The sequence below is a fragment of the Nothobranchius furzeri genome, chromosome 17, assembly GCF_043380555.1.
Source record: "Nothobranchius furzeri strain GRZ-AD chromosome 17, NfurGRZ-RIMD1, whole genome shotgun sequence".
Taxonomy (NCBI): Eukaryota; Metazoa; Chordata; class Actinopteri; order Cyprinodontiformes; family Nothobranchiidae; genus Nothobranchius; species Nothobranchius furzeri.
Genome location: NC_091757.1, coordinates 40,713,949 through 40,740,785, shown reverse-complemented (window position 1 = coordinate 40,740,785; position 26,837 = coordinate 40,713,949). Strand labels below are relative to the sequence as shown.

Genomic DNA, 26,837 nt, shown 5'->3' with positions numbered 1-26,837 from the left:
CGCGTTGCATATATGATGTCACTACAGACCCTCCTCTCCCCCAGCGTTGCAGCCACGTACTAAATTACAAGATTTATGCTGGTTCTTTCCTCCTGAAGAAAGGTTTGAAAGCTCACTGAACTTACAGCCATTTTACCTCTGCTGTTCGTCATTTCTGGTTCGATGACGGCAATTTGGTGATGCACGTTTGTAGTCCTGGATGTACAGTATAGTCACACACAAAACCTAAAACAACTTGTCCTAATATAAAAATAAGAAATTTCTATGCATCAAAATGTGTCTTTAAAAATTCACATCATATGTGAAATCCATGGCACATAACACACGGAAATAGAAAATAGCACTTTTAGCCACATAGACTTGCATTCATTGTTTTCGTTCTTCCAGGGAACCGTGGTCCGGAAGTAGATGGGCGTGACTTGTCCAAATATGAGTTAACAATTGGGGTGGGGGTGGGGGTGGGGGTGGGGTGGGGGGCTCTGAACAGGGACTTCCTCTCCTCACTGACATGTGAAAATCCCCTTTATGTAAACAGTCAACTAAAACACTTTAAAAATCATTGTTTACAAATAAACAAAAAAGAGTTTTTTTTTTAGATAGAAAAGAGGGAAAAACAAAGTTCCAAAAGATAAATACAGAAATAAATTATCACAGAAGACAAATTCAGACAAACTGTGCTGGACTGATTTCAGCCATTAAGCGTGAGGCTTAAAAAAAAAAAATAAAACAGTTAAAACATTTTACGTTTCAGTCACACTAAACAAGTCGATCCTGTTGACATGATGTGCGTTATTAAACCATCTAAACACTATTTTGGCGCTCATGAGAAAATGCGGTTTTGTTGAATCTGTTTAGTTGTGCCAATAATCAAATATTGTGCCCACGTTGTGTTATGAATACCCTAAAATCAATCATTTTGTTTGCAAAGTTGCATGCTATTTATTACGCTTACAAGTGGAAGAGTTTGCTTGTATCCAGGTTATATGATGTAACTTCTGCATTCATTTATTATGATTCCAAAAGTGTTCTGTTTGTTATGGGACTCCACGTGCAACAGGTAGTTAGACCCAGGAACACTAATGGTTCTTCTATGGAGTCCATTGCCTCACTTTTGTTGCACACCCTCTGGGTCGAGGCCAGGGGGGGGGACTGGGACTAAAATTCAGCCCTGGCATTTTCTGTCGAGAACAGCCCACTACAATATCAGTGAAAACTACGTTGAAGTTTACAAATCTCGCAACATCTCGTGAATACGACAGAGTCATGTTCCTTGATAGCGGTTAACAAACAAAGCATGTAACTGAACTCACGGACTAAAGCTGACGAGTGCATCAATCAATCAGTCTTAATTCATTAGTGTCAAATCGCAACAGAAGTCATGTCATGACTAGGAGTGGGACAAGACTGACAGGTAGAACCCTCCTCATAACCTTTCAGTGTATTCTATGTCTGAGAAAATCTTTTGGCGAAATGAATTCGATTTCATGAAACATAGAAAAATTATAAACTCACCTTATTAGAGGAGACTAAACAGCCAAACTTTAGTGCAGTGAAGGCAGAAAATGGAGGCAGAGTGAGAGGAACCTCTCAATCGTGGACAGAGGAGGAACAACTCCTCAAGCTCTTAAATGTCAAGTGGTAAACTTGAGAGGGACATGGATGCATTAAGTCTCAGATCATCACAAATTAAGTATGAGTTCATAAACACGGGAAAATTACAAACTCACCTTATTAGAGGAGACTAAACAGCCAAACTTTTGAGCAGTGAAGGCAGAAAATGGAGGCAGATTTCTAGTCCAGCCACGAGATGCAACCACGATCTGCAGGTTAGATGTTCCACGTCTGAGGTGTTGTAGTGTCTGAAATCACTTGCAAGCCTTGCAGAGAGGCTTTGACCTTGAGGTCACGATGCACACTCCACACGCATCGGAACAGAGTTAAAGTCCAGCCCCCAAGTTTGATTGCAAGTTTCTTGGCTGCAGCTTGTAGCACGGGATGGCCAATATCATCCGGCTAGCCGCTAAAAGGGGTGTTTTTGTTTATAAATGGGAACGCCCACTCCACAACGGGAACATCGTATTTGCTCCTGAAATGTTCACTTCACCTCTGGTGTTTCAAAATAAGACATTTTCTCTGCTCAGCTATCTGTTCTCCATAATTTTTTATTCAGTTTTTGATCGTCTGTGCTCACTCTGCCCTTTCGTTTTGTGTAGGGTGACCCTAATTCAACACAAGGATCATAAACACTGAACAACAGAAATACAAAAGATGGATAAAGGAAGCTATAGAGATAAGGAGACGTGGATGCGGGACTATGAACAGGGACAATGGGGTTTACACATTGGATCGCGCATGGGACTGCATCATCGGAGAGGGGAGAGCGGGCAGCAAAGGGCGACAACGTCCTCTGCTGCCCGCGGATAAACGGAGTAGGAAGTGACGCCACCATCAGCGTCAGCTTGTCAGGCTGATCAGACTGGATGAAGGAGACGAACAAGGTGAGACGTTTAACAGTTTTATTATTTCTCTGGTCGTATCTCGGTGAGGAAGAAACGATGACTGAGATGAGAAGCCGGTCACGGCGTCTTCCATATATAGCCTTGCTTGGCTGTGACGTGGAGGGAATCCCCGCGAGGAGCAAGCTGGGAGCTCCCCACGAGGAGCATGTCGGGAGTTGTGGTCCAAAGGTCAGCCGGGAGATACCTGAGTCCTGACAGGACCCCCCGGTCCAGGGACGGCTCCAGAAGTCCCAGCGCGACCCCGGCGGACCCAGAAGTCAGAGATCAGGGAAGGGTCCAGGATGGACCGAGCCGGCTCCCGGGAGCGTCCCTCGGGGCCATAGTCCTTCCAGTACACCAGGTACTGCCAGCCCCGACCCCTGCGGCGAGCGTCCAGGATGCGCCGGACGGTGTAGATAGGCTCACCGTCGAGGAAGCGGGCAGGAGGCGGCGCCGGAGCCGGAGGCGGGAGAAGGGAGGACTCCACGTAGGGCTTGAGCCGGGAGGTATGGAAGGTGGGATGGATGCGGAGAGTAGCCGGCAGCCGCAACCGGTACGTGACCGGGTTGATGACCCTTTGGATGGGGTATGGGCCGAGGAACCGAGGGGCGAGTTTCTTGGACCCGGCACGGACCCGAAGGTCAGCCGTGGACACCCAGACCTTGTCCCCAGGAGCATAGGAGGGACCAGGACGGTGTCGACGGAGATGCTGGTGAGCATAGCTGGTGTTAGCTCTGGTTATGGAGGCTCGTGCTTTGATCCAGGCGCTCTTGCAGCGTCTCACCATGGCTTCCGCTGCCGGAACGGCGACCTCGGGTTCTTGGTGGGCAAAGACCGGGGGCTGGAAGCCATAGCAGACCTCGAAAGGGGACAGCCGAGTGGCAGATGAGGTGTGAAGATTGTGGGACAGCTCCGCCCAGAGGAGGTATTTAGGCCACTGCGAGGGTTGAGCCGAGACAAAACAACGAAGGTACCGACCCAGCTGTTGGTTAGCCCGCTCCGTCTGGCCATTGGTCTGCGGGTGGTAGCCTGAAGATAGACTGACCGATGCTCCCATCAGCCGACAGAAAGCTTTCCAGAACCGGGCCGTGAACTGGGGCCCCCGATCCGAGACCACGTCGACTGGGAACCCGTGGAGGCGCACCACGTTCTCCAGGAACAGTTCCGCTGTGCGTTGGGCTGAGGGGAGACCCGGAAGGGCGATGAAATGGACAGACTTGGAAAAGCGGTCCGTAACCGTCATGACAGTGTTGAGGTTATTGACCGGCGGGAGACCCGTGACGAAGTCCAGCCCCACGTGGGACCAGGGGCGGCTGGGCACCGGAAGAGGTCGGAGGGCACCAGCCGAGGCCTGGTTGGGGTTCTTGGAGCGGGCACAGACGTCACAGGCGCTGGTGTATTCTTTCACATCCCTCGCCATGCCTGGCCACCAGAGGGCTCGCTGGAGGAATTTAAGAGTTCTGGAGAAACCAGCGTGGCCAGACAGGCGTGATGAGTGGGCCCAGGACAACGCCTCGCTGCGACAGGCCGTGGGGACATAGAGGCGACCCGCGGGGGTCTCTGGAGGCGCGGGGTCGTCCCGGAGGGCGTTCTGGATAGCTTCCTCCAACGGCCACCTCAGTTGGCCCAGGAAGCGGTGTTCCGGGAGGATTGGCGCTGGCTCGGACGAGGGCGTGGAGTGGGTGAATTGGTGGGAGAGGGCGTCCGCCTTCTGGTTCTTGGCTCCCGGGCGGTAGGTGAGATGGAAGTCGTGGGTTCAAAGAAGAGGGCCCAGCGAGCCTGGCGAGGGTTAAGCTGCTTGGCAGATTTAATGTGGGTCAGGTTCTGATGGTCAGTCCAGATCGTGAAAGGCCGAGTGGTGCCCAGAAGCCACTGCCTCCATTCCTCCAATGCCCATTTTATGGCCAGTAACTCACGGTGGCCCACACCATACTTCTGCTGGGTGGTGGAAAACTTCCTGGAGAAGTAGGCGCAGGGATGGAGCCTGTCGTCGGGCCCGCCTTGAGACAGGATGGCGCCGGCGCCGACGTCAGAGGCGTCGACCTCGACCACAAAGGGAACTGCAAGATCTGGATGGCGGAGGATCGGGGCCGAGGTAAAGCGGGTGACCAGGTGGCGGAAGGCCCGAATGGCGTCGGGAGTTAGACGAAACAGCTGGCCAGGGGAGCCTGGTCGAGTGAGAGAGGTGAGAGGGGCTACGAGGGTGCTATAGTTCTTTATAAAACGGCGGTAAAAGTTGCAGAAACCCAGAAAACTCTGCAGTTGTTTCAGGCTGGTTGGCAAGGGCCAGTCCTTCACCGCCTGGATTTTCTGAGGGTCCATGGTTATCCCTTCGTCCGAGATCATGTAGCCCAGGAAGGATATGGACTGCTGATGGAAGGAGCATTTCTCTGGTTTACAGTACAGGTTGTGGTCCAGGAGCCGGGTCAGGACGGCGCGAACATGATGGATGTGTTCGGCCTCGGATTTGGAGTAGATCAGTATATCGTCCAGATAGGCGAACACCCACCGTCCCAGCATGTCGCGGAGGACATCATTAATGAGACGTTGGAAGACAGCAGGGCTATTGCATAGTCCGAAGGGCATAACCAGGTACTCCCAGTGGCCGGTGGGTGTTATGAACGCGGTCTTCCACTCATCCCCGGCCTTTATACAGACCAGATTGTAGGCGCTCCGGAGATCCAGTTTCGTAAAGATCCGTGCCTGGGAGATGGCATCCAGAGCGGTAGTGAGGAGCGGCAGAGGATGGCGGTCCTTGACCGTGATCTTGTTCAGACCCCGATAGTCTATGCAGGGGCGAAGATCGCCTTCCTTTTTCTTCACGAAGAAGAAGCCAGCGGCACCCGGAGAGGAGGAGGGTCGGATGAACCCCTGCTGGAGGGCCTGGGCGATGTATTCTTCCATCGCTTTGGTCTCGGGAGGCGCGAGAGAGAAAAGGCGCCCGCGGGGAGGACTGGTTCCGGGTAGCAGCTTGATCTCCATATCATATGGCCGGTGAGGTGGCAGGGAGGTGGCGCGCCGCTTGTCGAACACCGCGGCCAGGTCCCGATAGGGCAGCGGCAGGTGGGGCGGTGTGGAGCCGGGGCCCCCGTCCGGAAGACCCGCCGAGGATGGAGGAGGAACGAGGTGGGTCTGGCACGAGGTCCCCCAGCCCAACAGGTGGTTCTGGGACCAGGAAATATGAGGGTCGTGGAGACGGAGCCAGGGGAACCCCAGGATTAGAGGAGAAGAGGGAGCAGAAATGACCAGGAAATGGAGGGTCTCCTGGTGGCCTTGGGTGATCATACGGAGTGACTGGGTTCGGTCTCGGACTGGGTAGGGTTGGAGAGGCCTACCGTCCACCGAGGTCACTGGTATAACTCTCTCCAGGGGTTGTAGGGGGATCCGTAGGCGTTTTGCCAGATCTAGGTCCATGAAATTGTCCGCGGCCCCCGAGTCCACCAATGCGTTTACGTGGAGTGAGGCCTCACCATGGAGGAGGGTGACAGGCATAAGGAGACGGTTAGTAGCGACAGGGGTAGAAGAAGACCCAGACTGAGCGACCCCAATACTCAGTGGGGCCCCCCGTTTCCCGATCGTAGCGGGCAGTCCAGGCGTCGGTGGTCGGGAGAGCCACAGTAGGCACAGAGGCCATCGCGCCACCGTCGTTGTCTCTCCTCGGGGGGAAGGTGGCCGAGCTGCATGGGCTCCTCCGCCAGCATGGGTACAGGAGCTGGCGTGGGTGAACGAGGGCGAGGCACCGGCGTCCTGGGTGGACGCGTGGATAACTTGGGTCGAACCAGAACCCGCTGGTCGATGCGCAGCGCCAGATCAACCACCTCATCCAGGGTCTGAGGCAGCTCCCTTCCCGCCAACTCATCACGGATGTAGGGTGCCAGCCCCTCCAGGAAGGCGGCCCGCAGAGCGGAGTCATTCCACTGCAGCTTGGCGGAGATGGTGCGAAACTCCGACGCATAAGCGCACACCGAGCGTTCTCGCTGGCGGAGTTTGAGAAGGCGTGTCTCTGCTCCCACTTCGCTGCTGGGGGGAACAAAGGTCTTCCGGAGAGCGGACACAAACGCAGCATAGTCGTTGCAGGCAGGGGATTTGGAATTGTAAAGCGCAGCAGCCCACTCCGCGGCGCGTCCGGAGAGCAGGGAGGTGAGAAGCGCCACTCGGGAGCGCGCAGATGGGTAGCGTCCAGGTTGGCACTCGAACTGCATGTCCAGCGTGGCGAGCAGACCATCGGGGCTCCCCGTCTCCCCGTTTCACCTCTCCGGCAGGCTGAAGTGGGGCTCCTCCCTAGGAGCAGAGCGGGTTGGCTGCTGGAGTGCAGCGATCTGTTGCTGCTGATCGTTTGCCTGTTGTTGGAGAGCCGTGAGAGCCGTGGATAGACGCAGGGTGTGGTCGGACAAGGAGTTCACCTTGGTGTTGAGCTGATCTACCATGGAACGCAGCTGCACGTTCTCGTGGCGGAGACGATCGATCTCCGTCGAATCTACTCGGATCTCAGTCATCCTGTCGGGCTGATCAGACTGGATGAAGGAGACGAACAAGGTGAGACGTTTAACAGTTTTATTATTTCTCCGGTCGTATCTCTGTGAGGAAGAAACGATGACTGAGATGAGAAGCCGGTCACGGCGTCTTCCATATATAGCCTTGCTTGGCTGTGACGTGGAGGGAATCCCCGCGAGGAGCACGCTGGGAGCTCCCCACGAGGAGCATGTCGGGAGTTGTGGTCCAAAGGTCAGCCGGGAGATACCTGAGTCCTGACACAGCTCTGAGGATGTTTGCAGACACAAATGAAACTGTTAGCAAGGTAAAGAGAAACCTTTCCTGTGTTTTAAAAAAGAACCAAAAATGGAATTAGAAGCCAAACACAGAAAGAACGTATCAAAGATGTAGGGTGACCCTATTTCCATTTCCAAAATCAGAGGATGGGGATCTGTGCCTATGATGTCACACTATGGCAGGGGTTGTTAAGGTTTGCCTTGGCCCCCAAAATGCCTTGAAACGGCCCTGGGTGTGTGACTGAGTTTTGAAGGTGATATGAACTGTATCAAATGTATAAATATTCCATGCGTATTACTTATTGTTTTATACAAACAACATGTAGTGGAGATAAATCTACCTAATTTTTGCTTTTCAACACTTTGTTTTGTTTTCTTGTTTTTATTTAACCCTCCCACGGTCTTTATGGATGACCCCGTGAGGTTGACCATTGAGCATGGTTGATGGTTTATCCCTTGAGGTCCACGTGGCAGGGGTGAGGTGGTGCTCACTCTGCACCCCTGCCACATGGACCCAAGGGATAAACCATCAACCCTGCTCAATGGTCAACTTTTCTCACGGGGTCACACCCATTACAGTGGGAGGGTTATGTAAAGGGTTAATTTACATCTAATTAATGGACCATAAGCATGAGATTCCATACCAAATATGAAATCAACCTTGTGGACCTTTGGGTTATTTTAACCAGAAGATTGGAACTTTTTATTGCAGGGATTATGTAACACTTGTATTAACTGAGAGACAAAGAGAGTCACCCTTAAAACGTTTAAGATTTTTTTCTAAACAATTTTAAACAATATTTAACAAGACTAACTCTAAGTGATGAATGGATCTGGTGTGAATGAGACGTGAGATGAATGGTGTATGTGTGAGTGATGTTGTAATCAGAACTCTTGTATCCGGAGAAGCAAGTCTGAATGATGTTGTGATGTTTTGCTTTAGCTATGATTGGAGTTTGATCGGAGTTTCATAAACACATGAGACGCCATATTTGTCGCTCCACACATACCCTTCAGATGAGCCCTCCGTACAGATCCAGACAACCAGATCCTCGAACCCCCCTTTTGGTACTAGAGCCGATGAAACCGCATCAGCAGTACGACAGACTAGTCTTTGGATTGCCTCCAGGTAAAAAGCGACAGTTGGTTGACAGCGTCAGATGGGCACCCCTTGGGTCAGTGAGTTCAGCTTTTATTCTGAAAGGAACCGTTGCTTGGTTGGTAAACTGCAACCGATTTTTACCAAGCTTGTTGGTTCTTTGCTTAAAAAGGAAGTCCGGTGGCTGGTCCGTTACTTCTCTTAGCATGCGGTGAACTGCAGAGAGCTCCCGTGAACTGATGAGAACTGTACTTAAGATGGCGTGGGACTGGTTTTATTAATCTGGATGTTTTGATTTCTGGTCAAATCAAAGTTGGCAGATATATAAACACAACAGAGACTATGCCACGCTTCAGAAAGGAAGGTTCTGATTGGATGTGTAAGCAATGTGTCACGTGTTTGCATTATGTGCCATCAGAGTGTCTAGTGCAGTTAGATTAGTCATATTACTTATTAAAGCATACTAATCACAACATTGTCATTTCACAGATTGGTCAACATTATATTATTGACTAACACTTGTTGTGTATTAAAAATAGAGTTCTTTGATTTATTAAAAGGAAAGAGTCCTTCATCTTCATTCTTCTCTTGAGCTGGAAAGTAAGCAGTTTAGAAGCAACTGCATGACCTTGAGGCAGTCTCATGCAGATTAGTACTGTGTCAGAGGCATCTGTGGAGGGAGGGTTAATAACCTTCGGTGGAATAGCTTCTTCATCATGTTACAGTTAACTATTTTCCTGTCCTGTCTCTCTCATCTTCCTGAATCTCCTCCAAATTCTCCAAAAAAAACTGCTGCCTGGATTCTTACTTTTTCACCTCATCAGTTACTTTTGAGCAGATCAAAGGCACCTCCTGACCGCAAAGCAGACTGCTCGTTTCGATGCTGCATCAGTGAGGTGAAATCACCGAAGCACATGTGATGAGCTCTGCAGTAGCAGAGCGCTTCAGGCACAAATAAGACAGAAAGTAGAGAATATGAGTAGACATGAACGATCGTTGTAGTTTTTTGGTTGTGCCTCTTTTTGCTCTTTGAGAATGGACCGTGCCCTGGATGCAGTTGCCTGGAGCGCGGTCTGGTACACGGAGAGTCCATAAATGATGTAATATAGGTAGAAACCTTTTTTCTGGCTCTCCCTGGATGTGTAGGATATCCAGCTCCTCCATAATTCGATCCCTGCCTCCGGACAGAGAGTGAAAAGTGGACATATCCGGGGAAAAGAGGATGTGTGGTCACACTAGCTTCTCTGTAAAAAATAAATAAATAAATAAAGCCTAGTTGCTGCACCCTCTGGTGGGCAAGCACTACATAGACTGAACCCTTTAATTTCACCACTCGAGTCAGCAGTATGCACATGTCTTCTGGTGCTACAGAGGAGTGGAGCCGTTTGCTCATTGTGAACATGTTTCCCGTGCGCTATGGACATTAGGATCCACTTATACATCGTATGTTCATAAATAAATCCTCTTAAATGCCATCCCATCTCTATCCAGATTCTCTAACCAGAATCTAGTCATACTGCTACCGCCTCAACCAGTTAAATTTATTTAGTAGGCTCTAAGAATACTGCCTATATTACATGGTCCTTCAAGCCGGATTGAGTGCACCCTAGCATACAGTAAGACAGAAGCAACTGCAGACACTCCAGAGCTCGAGGCAAGGCCACGCAGAAAGCGTCACTTGCTCTCATCTAGAAGATTATGATGTTGGATACAGACCTCTATTGCCTCATCCTACAGCTGCTTCATCCCACTCCAGCAGCCATTGTCAAAGCCTAACTAGGAAATCAGGCAGTTCTAGGTCCTGCTCCATATCCAAATGTAGTATGAGCTATGTCTTCTATTGGCCACTATCCTCCATCTGAAGCCTTCAATAGTGTGCAGACTGCTCTTTTGGAGGAAGAGATAAGGCAATTTGAGCTAGATAACCTAAAGCGGCAGCTGGAAGAGGGCTCAACCGCTGATTTGGAGTATCACTGTTTGCAAACTAAAGTCAAGGAAGCCCAGTGTGCACAAAAGGAAGCACTTCAGGCTACAGAGGCTTTATATAAGCATCAGGACAGGAGTCGTCACTTAAAGAAGGCAGAGAGGAAACTAAAGATGGCTAAACTGGTCACTTCACTTCTCTCCTCAGATGTGGACAATGCGGTACCTGAACCACCATTGACTCCTGACAGTTACATCTCACCACCTCAATTCAGAGTGAGTAATCAGTGTCCATTCATCAGCCGTTAACTAAGACTTGGCAGGTTGCTGTACCCACTAGCTCTACAGTCAACAATACTGCCCAATCTGTCATCCCCGCAGTAACGGCAACCTCAAGTATCCCAGCGATTAAAAGGTCTCTCCTGCCTTTGCCATGTCTGGAGCTGATATACCAGACAGCCAGGTGCACTTCTCAGCAACATGCTCCAGTTGCTACAGCTCCGCCAGACATTAACTTTCAAGTACCATCTGGTTACCATCCGATGCCATATCCAGTTGCTACAGTAACTACAGCTCCCCAGCCAAGTCCTGCATCTCTACCCAGAACTGATCTACCGATTGCCTCAGTATATGGCATTCCCAGACCCTCACTGCCTCTCTTGAGAGTGACTTTGCTTTACTTAAGATGCCACTTGACAACCTTGTGAGCAGCCACACACACACGCATCTCAGCGAGGCGTACAAATATCAGGTGCTTCTTGGTCAACTAAAGTTTCCTAGTGCGCTGCAATTAGCTAAAGCATACACGTACCACCCTCAGCCCTACACTGCTGCACTTCGAGCACTCCAAGATAAGTATGGTCAGCCACGACAGCGTGTCCAATCAGAACTGGGTGTTATCTTAAACATGCCAGCGTTCAAACCAGGAGATGCTGCAGCATTTGATGCCTTTGCCCTAGCTGTACAGACGTTAGTGGGCATGTTAAGGACACTTGAAGGCCAAAATAGCTATGAGCTTATGTGTGGCTCACATGTGGACTGCCTCCTGAGCAAAATGTCTGCAAATCTTTGTGATAACTTTATTGAACACTGTCTAAGTCGGGGCATCATACAAACTGGTACGGACATGACGTACACCCTCCCAGATCTAGCTGAATGGCTCAAGTTACAGGCCAAACGAATTTCCAGTCGGGCTACTTCGCTCTTTTATACTGAATCATGTAAACAACTAAAGTCAAATAAAACTGGACCACCTAGAGATAAGACTACACCAGATCTGCTGACCCATAAGGATACACCACAGCCTTCACCCTTCACTCCGTCAAAGGCCGGCACCAAACCCAAGGCTTGTTGCCCTCACTGTAACACAGACCATTATCTAAACTCTTGTGATGAGTTCAAGAAACTCAACACAACCCAGATAGTGACATGGATACAGAGTGGCAAAAGATGTTGGAGATTTGGACATACTCATGCAGCAGACACATCTCACCATCCTTCATGACACAGTCCAGGCCACTTCCGGAGCTGTGCTCATGGTCAACCTTCCTTTAACACAAATCTATTTAGATCGACCCAACAGATCTCAAAGAATTATGTTGAAGTTGTACGTGTCCTAATACACAAAAGTGACAAGTCACTGGAAGTGCATGCTATTTGACGGATCGGAAAGAACAGTCACCCTCCCCTCAGTGGTGCAGCAGCTGGATGTTACAGGTTACTCGGAGACTTTAGCCTTCGAACAGTGCACCAAAGCGTGAACCACCTTGACATATCACCAATAGGGAAGCTGATGCTTTTTCATTGGCTCAGATGCACCTCACCTACTAACCCCTATTTAACCGATATGTAAATTTACTGTACAGAGAATGAAAAGTGAACATTTCCAAGAAAAAGAGGACATATGGTTATCTTACTGTGGCAAGTGGTAGTCGTGATAAAGGAAAAAGGCGATTGCAACAACACCACCCTGGGTTAACCCACGGGTGCAGTTTGACACCAACAGCATATGCAGCTCCGGTCTGCGATCACACGATACAAAACACATTAAGATGGAGCAACGAGCATTAGCTAATGCCGCACAACACAGGAGGGAGAGTACTTACAACCACTGCTTGCAGTTGGGGTTTCTCATTACCCCAGCACCTGAAGCACCAAGCTGTCCTGCTGAAAGAGCAAGCAGCTTTCTTTTATTAGATGACTCACTCCACCCTGCAATCACTCTAATGTGAGCCACCTGGCTCCTTACTGGGATGGGACCAAACAAAATCTGTCTGTCCCATCACATTACCATATGGGCCCCACATGGTGTGTTGAAGGACGTTTTTAGCTCAAGTTTTCTGCATTGCTGATGTATTTCTTAGTTTTCTTTTATGCTCAATACGTTATTATCCTTGAGGTAATTTATAATTTAAGGTGTTTTTTTATTAATGTCGTAAAACCTACAGCATTAATGTGTACTTTGAGTCATGGATCATATATATTTATCATATGTCTGTACCTCGAGCATCTAACTTGGGAGTTAGGCCCCTGCGCATAAACTCGTAGGTACCACTGAGACTAATCTTCATTGTCATACATTTTTAAAATACATGTTGTCTGTTCCTGGTTCGGTCTTGAGCCTTTAATTGAGGAATACTCGATTACTTTTATTCGTCTGAAACAAACCTGCCCCTGCCGCGCCGTCCGAGAGAAAAAGTGTTCCTGGAAGACATTGCTCAGGGATTTTCACTATCCTGAAGTAAACCGGAAGTCCAGTTGGAAAAGACTAGCAACATTTCCACACTTTAATTTTCCTTCTTAATTCTTTCTACTGAACAGATTTTCAGAGCTGTACGATATTTGCGGTATGAGTTTTTATACAATACTGATTATACTCTTCACGTGTCTGTCGCTTTTTAGCTAACTGTATGTAAACAGTTATTAAAAAACAAATCCATAACAATAACAGTTCTTGGGTGAATATGCAAGTGAGTGTACAGTGTGGATTTTTTAGCCCTATGCTATTAAATACTAATACGTGTACCAAGACTACATATGTATTTTAAACGTATTAAGATATTATACAGTTACGTAAAAATGGAAAACGTAATCATGTTTTCCAGAAAATATTTGTGATGTTTCACACAGGTGCATCGTCCTCCTTTAGCGCAGAAGCCAGAAAAGCCCCATCATGCCTCTGTTTCGAGCTTTGGATGAACAAGCTGGGGTCAAAGTTCAGCCCCGGCGGAGGAAGGGGTTTGGTAGGAGGGCACAGGATGATTCCTCTGTCTTTTCGCTGAAGTACTTGTGTCTGTCAAACGTGGCTGACAACATGAAGGATGTGTGGGTGAAAGACTACGCTGACAACTACCTCGACCAGTATACATTCAGATACATTATGGGGCCTTTCAACATACTGCGTGAGTCTGTGACAGATTATGTGGCACAAACCAGTGATTACCTTTTGTTGCTGCAGGCGTTTATATTTTCATTCATGTATGTCTGCAGCAGGCGATCTCATAGAGGAGCTGATGTTGTTGCTATGCAGCAGGAAGCAGCTGTCTCGAGCAGCTCTTCACCTCCTGCTGGTGCCCCAGCTCCGAGGCCTGACTCTGGAGAAGTGCTCAGCGCTGGTGACCCCGGGACTCTGTGCTCACATTGCTGCACGTTGCCAGGTAGAACACTTTCAGTATTCTCTTAATTTTTTGTCTTGAAAATTTAGATTTCTCCTTTTGTTTCTTAGGGGTTGTTCATTCTGGACCTTTCTGGAGCCAAGCAGATCCCTTCAAAAGTTCTGTGTGAAACCATCCACAGACTACCTGCTCTTCGCTCACTCTCCCTGGCTGGCGTGCCATGTGACGGGAGCGTAATCCAGACAATTGCCTGCTGCTGTCGTTCGCTGAAACATCTTGACGTATCGCGGTGTCATTTGCTTTTCCCAGCTGCACTGCTTCCTCTTGGAGGTGTCTATCCAGCCTCTTCCTCGTCATCTTCGTCATTGTCTTCTGTGTCCTCCTCTGCCCTCCCCTCCATTACACCAGCCCCATGTCCTCTCCCTCTCAGCAGCCTGTTGGCTCTGGATATAGGGTTTACAGAACAGGGGGAAGACTCTACAGTAGCAGCAGCCTATCTGCTCCTGTCCTTGCCTTACCTGGAGAGAGCTGCCCTGGAGGGCCTCTCACAAGCCTGCTGTCTCCTTGAGCAAGAAGAGTTCAGCCGTGCAGACGGGTTTGCTGAGAGGGAGGGAGTTCCCAGGCTGGAAGAAGTGTGGAGAGAGAGGATTCAGTGGCAAGGCAAGACATCTGAAGATGTAGCATCAGGTGAAAGAGGAGATGAAAGGGAAGAAGAAGAGGGGATGTACTTGGAGGAAGATGAGAATGATACTGCTAGAGATGAAAAGTTTAGTTTTCAGAGCCAAACCGAGGGAAAAAGTGAGTTTTTGTCTCATTCAGGTCTGGTTTTTCAGCTGAAGGATGTTAGAGGCGTCACTTCTGATTCCCTTCAGAGTTTAGGCCGTTTATGTCCAGGGATTAGGTCCATAACTATGAACATTGATGGAAATGAACATAGCAGTGGGAGAGGACGGCGACAGTGTCTGCTGGACCTCCAGACGTGGTCAGGACAGCTGCAAACGCTTTCATTTCACTGCAACGGCCCTCTAGCGGATTTCCTCCTCCCTTTGCAAGTGGCAGGCTCCCGGCTGATTTCTCTCAGTCTGGATGGGGTGAAAACCAGTCCTCACTCTCCTCTACTGGAGGTCATCAGGGCCTGCCCCAGACTCAGAGACCTGCTGATCTCCGCTGAGCCTCCCAGTTTACCACAGGAGCAAGATGAGAACGATCAGCTGGATAATGTGGCACTCCCACAGCTTCCTCACCTTTGCTCTCTCAGCCTCAGGTACTTTTTAGGAACAATTTTTAGTTAGTAGATTTAGACATCTTTATTTATTTTATTTTATTTATTTATTTATTGCACACATCAAAAACAAACTATTCATTTTATTTTCTCTGTTTCCCAAACGTTTGAAGCTTCTCCTATGAGCACAGTCAAATGAAGCCTGTCATGTCCTGGATGTCCCTGAAGAAGGTGCTCAGGTGTCTCCTGATTGGTTCTCCTTTACTGGAGAAGCTCTCCCTGGTCTCGTTGCCATGCCCGCTGGACTGTGTTTTACAGGACACGTTGCAAAGCGTGAACTTGAATTCCCCAGATGTGCCCCTTGGACGGCTGGAGCGGGTTGATCTGAAGCGAACAGATGTGCAGATGATAACAGTGAAAAGCCTAATTCAGCTGAACAAAAGGCTGAAGCATGTGGATGTAAGTTACTGCTGGCAGATCAGTCAGCTCCAGTGGTCGCAGATCAAGAGGGCCAGAAAAGTGGAAGTTGTCTGGGTGTGAAGAAGACGGGGCAAGTTTTTAAGTCATTAAGCACTTGAAGGACGGCGAACAGTGGCTTGGGTTTTATGAAAAAACACTTTATGCACTGCCAGTTTTATAACCAGAACAGTCCTTATTTCTACAACTCTTTTGCTTATGTTTATGTTTGCATTCACAGTGGTGTGTGTGTGTGTTTCATCAGATTTTTTGTCTTTTAAAAAGTTAATCCAAATAACATCAAGACTTGTATATCTTTAGTGGTATTTTAGTAATTTGCAACACAAAGTTTCTACAAATATTTCTTGCCTGTGTGTTTTTCTGCTTAAACATTTTTGAAGACCTGTTTGTAAGCCTACAGCACACTAGGCTAAAAAAATAACTATCACTCAAGCTTATGCCATTAGCCTCATTAGTGTTGGTGCTTTTTAGTCTTCATCCATAATGCTACTATCAGTTAGAATTAGAATGAATAATATCAAGTAATGGTGTTAAATTGTTTTATTTGGTTTTATTGTACAACTACACTTCGGTGTCAGACTAAAAAGCACCAAAATAATTCAAATAGTTTTTTTATTGCTTGTAGAAAAAGTTCTGATAGTTGAACCGAAATACCAAAAAGAAACTGACAAAATAAATTCTGCATCACTACGTAAAAATTTCATCAGAAGTTATGAAATTGGCAGCGCAATCAATTGGATGCATTTTAGTAGCAGTGCCTTCTAGAAAAGAGACACTAGGTGGCAGTAATGAGTCTTAGTTCCTGTTACAACACAGCATTAAGTGCAAAAGAAAGGATCAGTTTTGGTGTTGGTTTGTGTTGCTAACTGGACTGCCCGGTTTTGTACATCAACCAGGAACGAGACAGTAAACGCACATTTTGAGAGTAACATGGATAAAATATTTTGGAAGTAATAGAATATTCGGAGGAGTTTTATACGAATGGAACTTAAAATAATTATTTACTGAGGTAGAACTTAAAAAGCTGATGCCACCTTTTGTCTAACAACACATACGTGTCTAATATAAATAGTTGTGGCATCGCTGATAGGTACACGTTATGGTTTTAATAGTGGTTAACATTATTTGTCAAATAAAGAAAATCTGTTATTTCCGTTTCACTTGTTTTGTGTTTGTTTTTTGCTCCGGGATGCGCGGAGGCTAAAATCAAACACACCATGGACTCTGTAACACGTCACTTAGCGAAGCTGTGAACGTTAGCCAGCGGTGAGCATCTGGCTGTTGCTCTGTAACAAGCATGTTTACTGAAAAAACGGGCTTTATTGGTAAGTGTCGCATATGGTGGATACAATTATTGTCTTAAAATGTAATATCCATTAAATTGAGGAATTTAGAGTATATTTTTGCTCGCGTTTTCAATCATACGAAGTCACGCGATACTTATCCTATTTAAAACCAGCGTTTTTGTTATAAACGGACAGATGTTTAACAAACTAGCTTTATTTTTTGTCATTTTTAGTACAATTACGCCGATCTTTGAAACTTGTACACAGGCTTCGGTTTTATCTCATTTCCGGACACCTGACACTTCTGCTGGGCCTTTAGGGTTCAAAAGCAAGACCTTTAAAGTTTGTGATGTCTCCTTTAGGTCACAGACACAAGTGACTTACAGACAATGGAGCAGTGGGGTGAGCTAAGTCTTCTTCCTTCAGCCGACTGATCAGTCATAAACCAGTAAGACGATCTGAACCATGGGAAGGTGGGTTTTAGTTGCTATTGTGGCACTTTTCATTTGATTTAGTCATGTTCCTCCTATTTGTGACATTTAAGTTTCTTGTTATTCTTGTTGCCAGGATCAGCTTTTCCTGCCTTTTCCCAGCCTCATGGCATTTCAGCCTGTCATCCCAGGTTCTTCCTCGCCTTCTGGTACCTTCTCTCCGACAGCTGCTCTTCATCAGCCTGGTGATCTTCCTCATAGGACTGGTCTACCTGCTGCTTGCTGCTGCAAGGGGACACGCCAGCTTTTTAACAAAGGAAAACAACTTCCACCGGTACTTTAAACCAACGTTTTCATCATCGGGTATCATTGATACAACATGCAGTCCACCTCAACAATGATTTGTTTTTTAAAAGGCGCCTGGCGAGAGTTACGGATCTAGATGCCACAGACACAAGCAACCCTAACCTGAACTTTGGCCTGGTGGTGGACTGTGGCAGCAGTGGCTCCAGGGTGTTTGTGTACTGCTGGCCTCAACACAACGGTAACCCCCGTGAACTGCTGGACATCCGGCAAATGAAAGATGTGCACCGGAAGCCAGTGGTCATGAAGATCAAGCCTGGTAAGATGCTCACTGCTCATCAGAACACTAAAGGAGGGGATTTAGTCTGTTCTAGATATTTACAGTAAAATGCATTCTTGTATGTCTGGTGTTCCCCCTGCAGGGATCTCTGAATTGGCCAAAACACCCGAAAGAGCCAGTGATTACATCAAGCCACTTCTAAGCTTTGCAGCTCAACACATTCCCAAATATAAGCACCAGGAAACACCCCTGTACATCCTTTGCACAGCTGGAATGAGAATCCTACCTGAGAAGTAAACATAGGCAGAATTGGCGATACGTACTTTAAACTGTTCATTCGTGTGGAAGTAATTAGACCTCAGGGTTGATCACACCTAAAAATTAAATGTTTTTGTAACTATTTAGTCAACAAGAAGCCCTTCTCGAGGATCTACGCACAGATATCCCAGTCGACTTTAACTTCCTGTTCTCTGATTCCCATGTGGAGGTGATTTCTGGAAAACAAGAAGGTAATGGAAGATTTAAAGATATTTGTAAATATAAACAGTGTTTTAGCTAAAATCTATTTCATGTAGAGTTTTATTACCACCACCTTTGCTGATGGGTTGACACAAAATTTAATTGTATTAAGTTTATGTAAAAATAACATTGATTTTTGAATTTTTTTTTTTCTTTTTAGGTGTCTATGCATGGATCGGGATAAATTTTGTCCTTGGAAGATTTAACCACGTGCACGATGGTAAGTACTCAGGTGTAATGTCTATAAGCTTCTAAACAGCTTGGTTATCACATATAATCTCTTTCAGAGCCGTGGCTACTTTCTGACACTTCTTTCTGCTGTTTATCAAGATGAGGACGCTGTGGTGGAAGTCCATGTCCCAGGAAATGATCAGCAGGTGGCGCTGATGAGGAAAAGGACAGCTGGCGTCCTGGACATGGGTGGTGTCTCCACACAGATTGCTTATGAAGTGCCCAAAACTGTAAGCTTTGCCTCGCCACAGCAGGTTATTATCCACGACCAATTCTGTTCTCGTGCCGTCTTTGTGTTTTGTCACTTACACTTTGTTTTTCCTTCCTCCTTCCAACTTTTATTTTTTGTCATTCCCTGGTTAAACTTCTCTGAGACAATCCTCTCTCCACCCATCACTGTTGAACACACGCTGCAAGCCAGCTGCATGAGTCCAGAACAGGATTTAAGGCTGGAAACACCAGAACTCTGAACACAGTGGTCTTTGTTCTTGTCAAATTAAGTCTTTTGTTGTTTGTTTTTTAATCATTTCTTTACAAAAAGCTGTTTTTGCACCCTAGTCTTTCCTGATTACACTCTTTAATTCTTATTTTCATATAGTTGTTTAGTTTGTTATGTGAGAATGAAACCCATGTAGACATTTCAAGCCTTTCACTATTTCCTAAACTGATTTCCGCTTCTTTAAAAGGAGGAAGTCGCTAAGAACTTACTGGCCGAGTTCAACCTCGGCTGTGACGCACACAGCACAGATCACGTTTACCGTGTTTACGTTTCCACCTTCCTGGGGTTTGGAGGAAACGCGGCGCGCCAAAGATACGAGGAGAGCTTCGTCAGAAACACCGTGACTCGCAACCGGTGAGCTCTGTTTTACCTTTCTGATCACGTGGGAACACGACGCTGTGTACTAACCCGGCGTCTGCTGATCTCCTTAGGCTCTTAGGCCAGCACGTCGGCGAGACGGCGGAGTCTCCGCTCCTAGACCCGTGTCTTCCCACAGACCTGCAGGATGAGATCGGATCGCCCGCACAGAAGCTCTACCTGCGAGGGACGGGGGACTTTGACCGGTGTAGGCAGCTTCTCCAGCCGTTCCTGAACCGCACCAACGACACGCAGTCCTCACTCAGCGGCGTCTACCAGCCAGCGATAGACTACAGAAACAGCCAGTTTTATGGCTTTTCTGAGTTCTACTACTGCACAGAGGACGTGCTGCGTATGGGTGGGGACTATAATGCATCCAAATACATCCAGGTTGCCAAGGTAACGCCACACAAATCAATACAACAGTAAAGAAAACAGAACATAGAGAAGTGAGCTTTTGAAAACCGAGGTTGATGTTTTTATAGCTTATTTCCTGACTGAAGACGCCTGATGTTTCTATTTGCAGGGTTACTGCGCCACCCAGTGGAAGACCCTGAAGAAACGCTTCGACTCCGGCCTGTACGCCTCACACGCAGATCTTCACAGGCTGAAGTAAGTCTGGTTTTCCCTGGAACCTTCTTAGTCACAAACACTCTGCTCACCAGATGTTTTGTGCTGCTGTCTGCAGGTATCAGTGTTTTAAATCAGCATGGATGTATGAAGTATTGCACTCCGGCTTCTCCTTCCCCACGAACTACGAAAACCTGAAGACCGCCTTGTTGGTCTATGAAAAGGAGGTCCAGTGGACACTTGGAGCGATACTCTACCGAACTCGCTTCCTACCTTTGAGGTGAGATGGAGTCTCTCTCACGTTTGCCCCAATCTTGTTCCTCATTACTCTTGAGCAGATTAATCTCATTCGGCTGAACCGGTTTTTTCAACACGAACAGATTGGGTAATCTAGAGCTGTGTGTAGTGGTGGATTTCCCCTAAAGAAAGGGGGTGTAATTGTTTCCAGCTGCTAGCTGGAACAGATTCAGGTTTGTAGACTTTCGCTTTGTTTAAGCTGAGGGAGAAAATCTGTAGAAATGTCTGAATAAATGGGTCAGTTAAAGTTCTGATGAGCTACCAAAGTCATGAAAATCTGGAAAAAACGAGACTTCACCACAGCACTGGCCTGATCTGTGAAAGTGAGACCTGAGTCAGAAACCACTCCCAGGTCCCTGAATAAATACTAAAGCAGAAATGTTGAGGAAGAATTATCCGGCTATTTGGGTTTCTCACACCTCCACCTGCCAGTTTCTATTCAGTGTTTCAACTTTTAACCCCAGACATTTAATTTATGAAAATCTGTGATAATCTTACAACGCGATCATGTCAACTGTTACGATTTGTCTGATTCTCGCCGCAGTTTTTAATGACCACTATATTTTATCATAATGTTTATTTTTCTCAAAGCCTTTTCTGCTCGTTTTGTTTGATTTAGCCTTTTTCTTTCCTTCTTATTCGCTGTAAAGCACCAAAATATCTGCTGTTCGTACAGTCCCTGCTTAACTGATATTAAATAAAAAACATCAGTGAGCCTGTTGAAACACTTCAGATGACTCTGGTAACAGCATCTTTTACATTTCCTTTCATCTCCTCCAGGGACATCCCACAGGAGAGTCTGAAAGGAGCACACTCTCACTGGAGACACAGCTTCTCTTTTCTCAGCAACTGCTACTTGTTCCTGGCTTGTTTCTTCATCGTGTTGCTCTCCATCATGCTGTACCTGCTGCGCCTGCGCCGCATTCATCGGCGTGCCGTGCAGCGTTACACCCCCTCCTCTGTCCCATGGTTGGAAATGAGCCTCGGCTCTCCGACGCTCCCAGTCAACCTCTAATTCGGGGACGGTCTGGCGTTGCGACACCAAAATCTCCCTCAGTTCTGAGGCGGTGTTCTTGCTCATTGTGGCTTTGATGGCTCCATCCTCCGATCTGTTGAGACTGACTGAGGACATTTAGAAAAACCTGTCATTATCATCATAAAGTTGCTTTATTTTGAGTTTTTTTCCCCCCCTTTTCTCTTGTTTTGGTACACTTTTATTTAAAGGCAGCAGCCTTCAAATGTCTTCATTTTATTTTTCAAGCAGACACGATTGTACTTTTACTTTAAAGAAAACGTGAGCGTCCTTTTGCTCTTTACCATTCAGTACACATGTATTGTCTTCATTTCGTTTGCTTTTGCTTTGGATCAATGGGTATTTTTCCTTTGTTTTATAAATGTTTGATCACGTTTTTGTTGTTAGAATAAAAAGTCTGTATATGTACAGAAACGTCTAATGCAACAGGACTTATACATGGAGGTCGAAGCACTTCGCAAATCAGTTGAACTGCATGCCCCAGCTGAAGGATGTTTGTGTGTGTGTGTGTGTGCCCAAATGTTTCTGCATATTTATATTTCAAGATCAGAAGCCTTTAATAGCAGTAATAGTGCAATACATGTCTTGTCACTGTTGGGATGTTACCCCCAAACCATTTGCCTTTTCAACAAGGGAATCAGTCCCAGAAGGCCCTGCTGATTTTCTGACTTTTAAGTTGGAAGTTGGTACACCTTTTGATTTTTGGGCTTCATTTTCAGAAGCTGCCATGTCACTACTGTGAGGTGAATCTGTGTTATTTAAATTTTCACTAAGAAATGTGAAATATCTATTGTGCATCTGGAATACAGTAATAAAAGTTTTATGAGATGTTTGTCTACTTGTTAGTTGTTAGTGTGAGCATCATGTCTAAGCAGGTCTGGAAGAGGATCCAGTTACTCACATTGTGTGTGTGAAGAAAGACGAGTGCACGAGCTCGACGCGGGGGATTCAAGTCATTTCAGGACTTGCTGAAGTAGACAAAAACATGTCTGTTGGTGGGAAATCTGACCTGCAGCGAGACTATTGATGAGAATGGTAATGCTTCTTCTAAATCCCTTTAATGGACTCCAACCAGGAATGCACCAATGTGAAAATGTAGGCCGATATCCGATATTGTCACTAAATCAGATAACCGATATTTACCGATATTACGTTTAGATAAGTAGAGATGTAAGAAATTAACCACACTGAAATATCCAATATTTTGTGTTCAGATACTGAACCATTATATGAAATCAGTGTATAGATTTTTGTTGAGATTTTACATGCAAACATTTACTTTATTGTGTGCTATTCAAAGTCTGCTAGATGACAGCAGTTTTACCACCACCATCATAAACTCTGGTGATGGCACTGAATGTGGTTTACAAGCATCTGACCTGAGTTGTTGAATTAAGTTCAGTCCAAAAAATTGCAAATATTGTCTGACTTTTATGCACTGCACTTTCGTGGTTCAAATCGTACCTTTCTGACCGTTCACATTTTGTTTAAATAATGTTATCCAAATCTCACCTCACACCACTTATCATGTGGGGTCCCTCAAGGTTCAGTTTTGGGTCCGATTTTATTTATATCTGCATTCTTATGGGCTTAAATAAGGGCCATAATGTTTGTGTAGTTAAAAGAAAAATTTGAAATTGAAAATATGTAAACTGAAAGCAAAAGTCAAATTTTTAGAGTGAACTTTGAAAAGGAAAGACTTGGATTTAAAATAAAATCAAACGTTTGGAATATTTGTAAGAACTTGAACTCCAATGGTATTTTTATTTAGAATTTTTCTGAGTAAACTTTACTAAAGAATTTTCAGTAATTTTTTTTAATTATTGTTTTTTTAAAAATCCATTCAGTCTCAGGTTACATTTTTTTCACATTCAGATCTTTTTAATTAATGTACAAAAATTTCTTCAGGTTCAGATTTTTCTTTCAGCTTCAGATTTTTTTTTTCACTTTCGGATCTGTATTTTTCAGTTACAGACTTTTGGCCCTGTTTTGGCCTGGTGGGCGTGGCTACACAGAGAGGGGCGGGGAATCATGAGTGACAGCAGGCCGCTGGAGGCTGTAGACGGCCCATTTTTCATGTTGCCTTCAGGAAACCTGGGAATAAACACAATTTATCAAACACCTCCTGCACTGTATTATTTGATAATGGTTAGATAACATGTCATGCATAACTGCTTAAACTCAGTTACTAAAGCTCTTTCAATCAGTAATGTGTACAAATTACACAGTGACTGATCAATTATGAGAAGTTTTCCCAACCACTACGTGAGAAGTGATCATTTCCCATGCTCTCATAGCTCTCAAATGCGTGGGTGCTGCTGTTGTGCCTCAGGGAACGATGGTGTCGTCTTCCAACAACACTGCTGGTGCGAACAGTCAGGTGAGTGTTTAAGTTTGGAAAAGTTACACTGCAGTCTGTGAATGCTAAGAATTTACGAAGTGGCTATTGTTATGGTTAAAAGTAAGATTCATTTTTCGGCTATTCTGTTTTTTTTATTTAATTTTTATGGTGAAATCAGTAGCAGTTTTAGGCACGGACAGACAGGGAAGTTGTCCGGGGGCGGCATTTTTTCATGACACAAAAGGGACGCACAAGCGCTGAGTAAAAAAATAAAAAAGAAAGAAATCTGTGCCGCACCGAGGTTTTCTATTCTATCTGTCATATCACAGAGTCTGGATTGGAAACAACAAGTTGGCGCCCCCTGCAGCTGCAGGCGCTCCTGCTGACTGAGAGGGTTCAGGTGCACTGTGAGTGTATGAAGAAGAGGAAGGGGAGGGGTGCGGCGGGGGAATTCACCTCTGGGTCTTTCCCAAATGAAATGAGCGGGTAGGGGCTGAATCAACTGTATTAACATGGCTAAAGTCAATCACATCTTGATGTTCTTCCATTTAACACACATTTCATTCATAATATCATAAACACAGGCCTATCATTCTTTCAGGTTTTTCTGAATTGTGTGAAATGGCCGAATAAAAAAAGGAAAAACAAAACGATTTTGTGGTCACCCCCCCCAGGTCAAATTGTTTAGTCCTGACTAAAGGAAACTTATTGAGTCAAGAGCCAAACAGAAGAGATGAACATGAAAAAGCTAAAACCACCAGCCGCATTGTGGGGGCCTGGGAAAGACCCAGAGGTGAATTCCCCCGCCGCACCCCTCCCCTTCCTCTTCTTCATACACACACGGTGCACCCACCTGAACCCTCTCAGTCAGCAGGAGCGCCTGCAGCTGCAGGGGGCGCCAACTTGCTGTTTCCAATCCAGACTCTGTGATATGACAGATTGAATATAAACCTCGGTGCGGCGCAGATTTCTTTCTTTTTTATTTTTTTACTCAGCGCTTGTGCGTCCCTTTTGTGTCATGAAAAAATGCCGCCCCCGGACAACTGCCCTGTCTGACCGTGCCTAAAACGGCTACTGATTTCACCATGAAAATTAAATAAAAAAACAGAATAGCCGAAAAATGAATCTTACTTTTAACCATAACAATAGCCACTTCGTAAATTCTTAGCATTCACAGACTGCAGTGTAACTTTTCCAAACTTAAACACTCACCTGACTGTTCGCACCAGCAGTGTTGTTGGATGACGACGCCATCGTTCCCTGAGGCACAACAGCAGCACCCACGTATGCTACTTTGAGAGCATGGGAAATGATCACTTCTCACGTAGTGGTTGGGAAAACTTCTCATAATTGATCAGTCACTGTGTAATTTGTACACATTACTGATTGAAAGAGCTTTAGTAACTGAGTTTAAGCACTTATGCATGACATGTTATCTAACCATTATCAAATAATACAGTGCAGGAGGTGTTTGATAAATTGTGTTTATTCCCAGGTTTCCTGAAGGCAACATGAAAAATGGGCCGTCTTCAGCCTCCAGCGGCCTGCTGTCACTCATGATTCCCCGCCCCTCTCTGTGTAGCCACGCCCACCAGGCCAAAACAGGGCCAAAAGTCTGTAACTGAAAAATACAGATCCGAAAGTGAAAAAAAAAATCTGAAGCTGAAAGAAAAATCTGAACCTGAAGAAATTTTTTGTACATTAATTTAAAGGATCTGAATGTGAAAAAATGTAATCTGAGACTGAATGGATTTTTAAAAAAAACAATAATTAAAAAAAAATTACTGAAAATTCTTTAGTAAAGTTTACTCAGAAAAAATCTAAATAAAAATATCATTGGGGTTTCAATTCTTACAAATATTCCAAACGTTTGATTTTATTTTAAATCCAAGTCTTTCTTTTTTAAAGTTCACTCTAAAAATTTGACTTTTGCTTTCAGTTTACATATTTTCAATTTCAAATTTTTCTTTTAACTACACAAACATTTTGGCCCTTATTTAAGCCCATACATTCTCCCGCTAGGAGAAATTTTAAGGAAGTATAATGTAAACTTTGATTGTTATGCAGATGATACTCAAATGTATATCTCTTCTTCATTGGTTGAGTCACTACCTACTATGACTATAACAAGGTGCTTAAGTGAAATACAGACCTGGTTTGCTAATAATCTCTTGAAACTTAATGGTAATAAAACAGAACTCCTCATAGTTGGAACCAAATCAAAAACGGTCAGATCTCATAAGCTATCACTCAATATTGATAATCCTCCTATTTCATTGTCAGCTCAGGTTAAAAATTTTGGTGTTATCTTAGATAACACTCTCATTTAATGTGCATGTAAATGGATTGGTTAGGTCTACGTACTGTCATTTGCGCAACATTAATCGATTATGTTTATCTTTGACTGTAAATGACACTAAGGTTCTTGTAAATGCCCTGGTTACATCTCGTCTGGACTACTGGAATGACTTACTCGCTGGTGGTCTACCACAGAAACCTCTTCACAAACTTCAGTTGGTACAGAATGCGGCAGCACATACCATTAACCGGACACCCTCCTCTCAACAGATTCCTCTTATTCTTGAGGAGCTTCATTGGCTCCCAGTAAGTTACCGCATTGAATTAAAAATATTACTTTTAACATTTAAAACTCAACATGGCCCCCGTGTCTACTCAGTCTACACCACCTCGTACACTTTGCTCAACTTCCAGTAATTTGATTGTTATACCTCAAGTCCGTCTATCCTCTATGGGTCTTACGTCTTTTGGCTCACTGGCTCCGTGGTTGTGGAATAGTATCCCATCAGACATCCGTATGGCCAGTTGTATCATCCAGTTTAAATCACTACTGAAAATGTATTTATTCAGGCCGGCTTTCTCGAATACCTAATGTAACTGCAAACATTTGTTTGACTATGTACTTCCTAATGTTCTATCATGTAGATTTTAACTAACGTGTTAATGTGCAATGTATATCTTTATAATAATGATCTATTGATTGATTATTTACGACTTATCTGTTGATAATTTAAACTTGAATTATTAGTTTAGTATTTTAGCATTTTACTGTTTCCGTTTTTAACTTGTG

The 26,837-nt window shown here is 45.5% G+C and overlaps 2 protein-coding genes across 11 annotated transcripts; both read left to right on the top strand.

The window, feature by feature from the left end:
- Positions 1–477: 477 nt before the first annotated feature.
- Positions 478–16,762, top strand: si:ch211-214j8.12 (uncharacterized). Of its 9 annotated transcripts, none has more exons than XM_054731416.2 (6): positions 478–2,498; positions 10,498–10,565; positions 13,419–13,690; positions 13,779–13,945; positions 14,014–15,167; positions 15,299–16,762. In XM_054731416.2, the coding sequence occupies exons 3-6, from the start codon at positions 13,462–13,464 to the stop codon at positions 15,663–15,665; spliced, it is 1,917 nt and encodes a 638-aa protein (XP_054587391.2). In that variant the 5' UTR covers positions 478–2,498; positions 10,498–10,565; positions 13,419–13,461; the 3' UTR covers positions 15,666–16,762. The 9 variants fall into 9 exon arrangements, with proteins under 9 accessions (XP_054587391.2, XP_054587392.2, XP_070402173.1 ...); XM_054731417.2 differs by lacking the exon at positions 478–2,498 and adding an exon at positions 6,981–7,034; XM_070546072.1 differs by lacking the exon at positions 478–2,498 and adding an exon at positions 6,987–7,034 and having other exon boundaries at positions 13,438–13,690.
- Positions 16,763–16,781: 19 nt separating this feature from the next.
- On the top strand, positions 16,782–22,236 carry entpd4 (ectonucleoside triphosphate diphosphohydrolase 4). Of its 2 annotated transcripts, none has more exons than XM_015972378.3 (13): positions 16,782–16,927; positions 17,251–17,361; positions 17,456–17,653; positions 17,736–17,941; positions 18,045–18,195; positions 18,308–18,411; positions 18,582–18,641; positions 18,752–18,882; positions 19,339–19,505; positions 19,583–19,907; positions 20,035–20,120; positions 20,197–20,358; positions 21,156–22,236. In XM_015972378.3, exons 2-13 carry the CDS (start codon positions 17,354–17,356, stop codon positions 21,388–21,390), a joined length of 1,833 nt encoding a protein of 610 aa, XP_015827864.1. In that variant the 5' UTR covers positions 16,782–16,927; positions 17,251–17,353; the 3' UTR covers positions 21,391–22,236. The 2 variants fall into 2 exon arrangements, with proteins under 2 accessions (XP_015827864.1, XP_015827863.1); XM_015972377.3 differs by having other exon boundaries at positions 16,783–16,927; positions 18,752–18,906.
- The last annotated feature ends 4,601 nt before the right edge of the window (positions 22,237–26,837 follow it).

Bases quoted from the DNA above. Each gene is read 5' to 3' on its own strand.
- si:ch211-214j8.12 (XM_070546066.1), top strand. From the start codon at position 10,197: ATGTCTTCTATTGGCCACTATCCTCCATCTGAAGCCTTCAATAGTGTG. The intron at 10,566-13,437 runs GTGAGTAATCAG...GTCCTCCTTTAG, and splicing joins TCTCACCACCTCAATTCAGA to CGCAGAAGCCAGAAAAGCCC. The intron at 13,691-13,778 runs GTGAGTCTGTGA...GTATGTCTGCAG, and splicing joins GGGGCCTTTCAACATACTGC to CAGGCGATCTCATAGAGGAG.
- entpd4 (XM_015972377.3), top strand. The intron at 19,908-20,034 runs GTAACGCCACAC...TTCTATTTGCAG, and splicing joins AATACATCCAGGTTGCCAAG to GGTTACTGCGCCACCCAGTG. The intron at 20,359-21,155 runs GTGAGATGGAGT...CATCTCCTCCAG, and splicing joins ACTCGCTTCCTACCTTTGAG to GGACATCCCACAGGAGAGTC.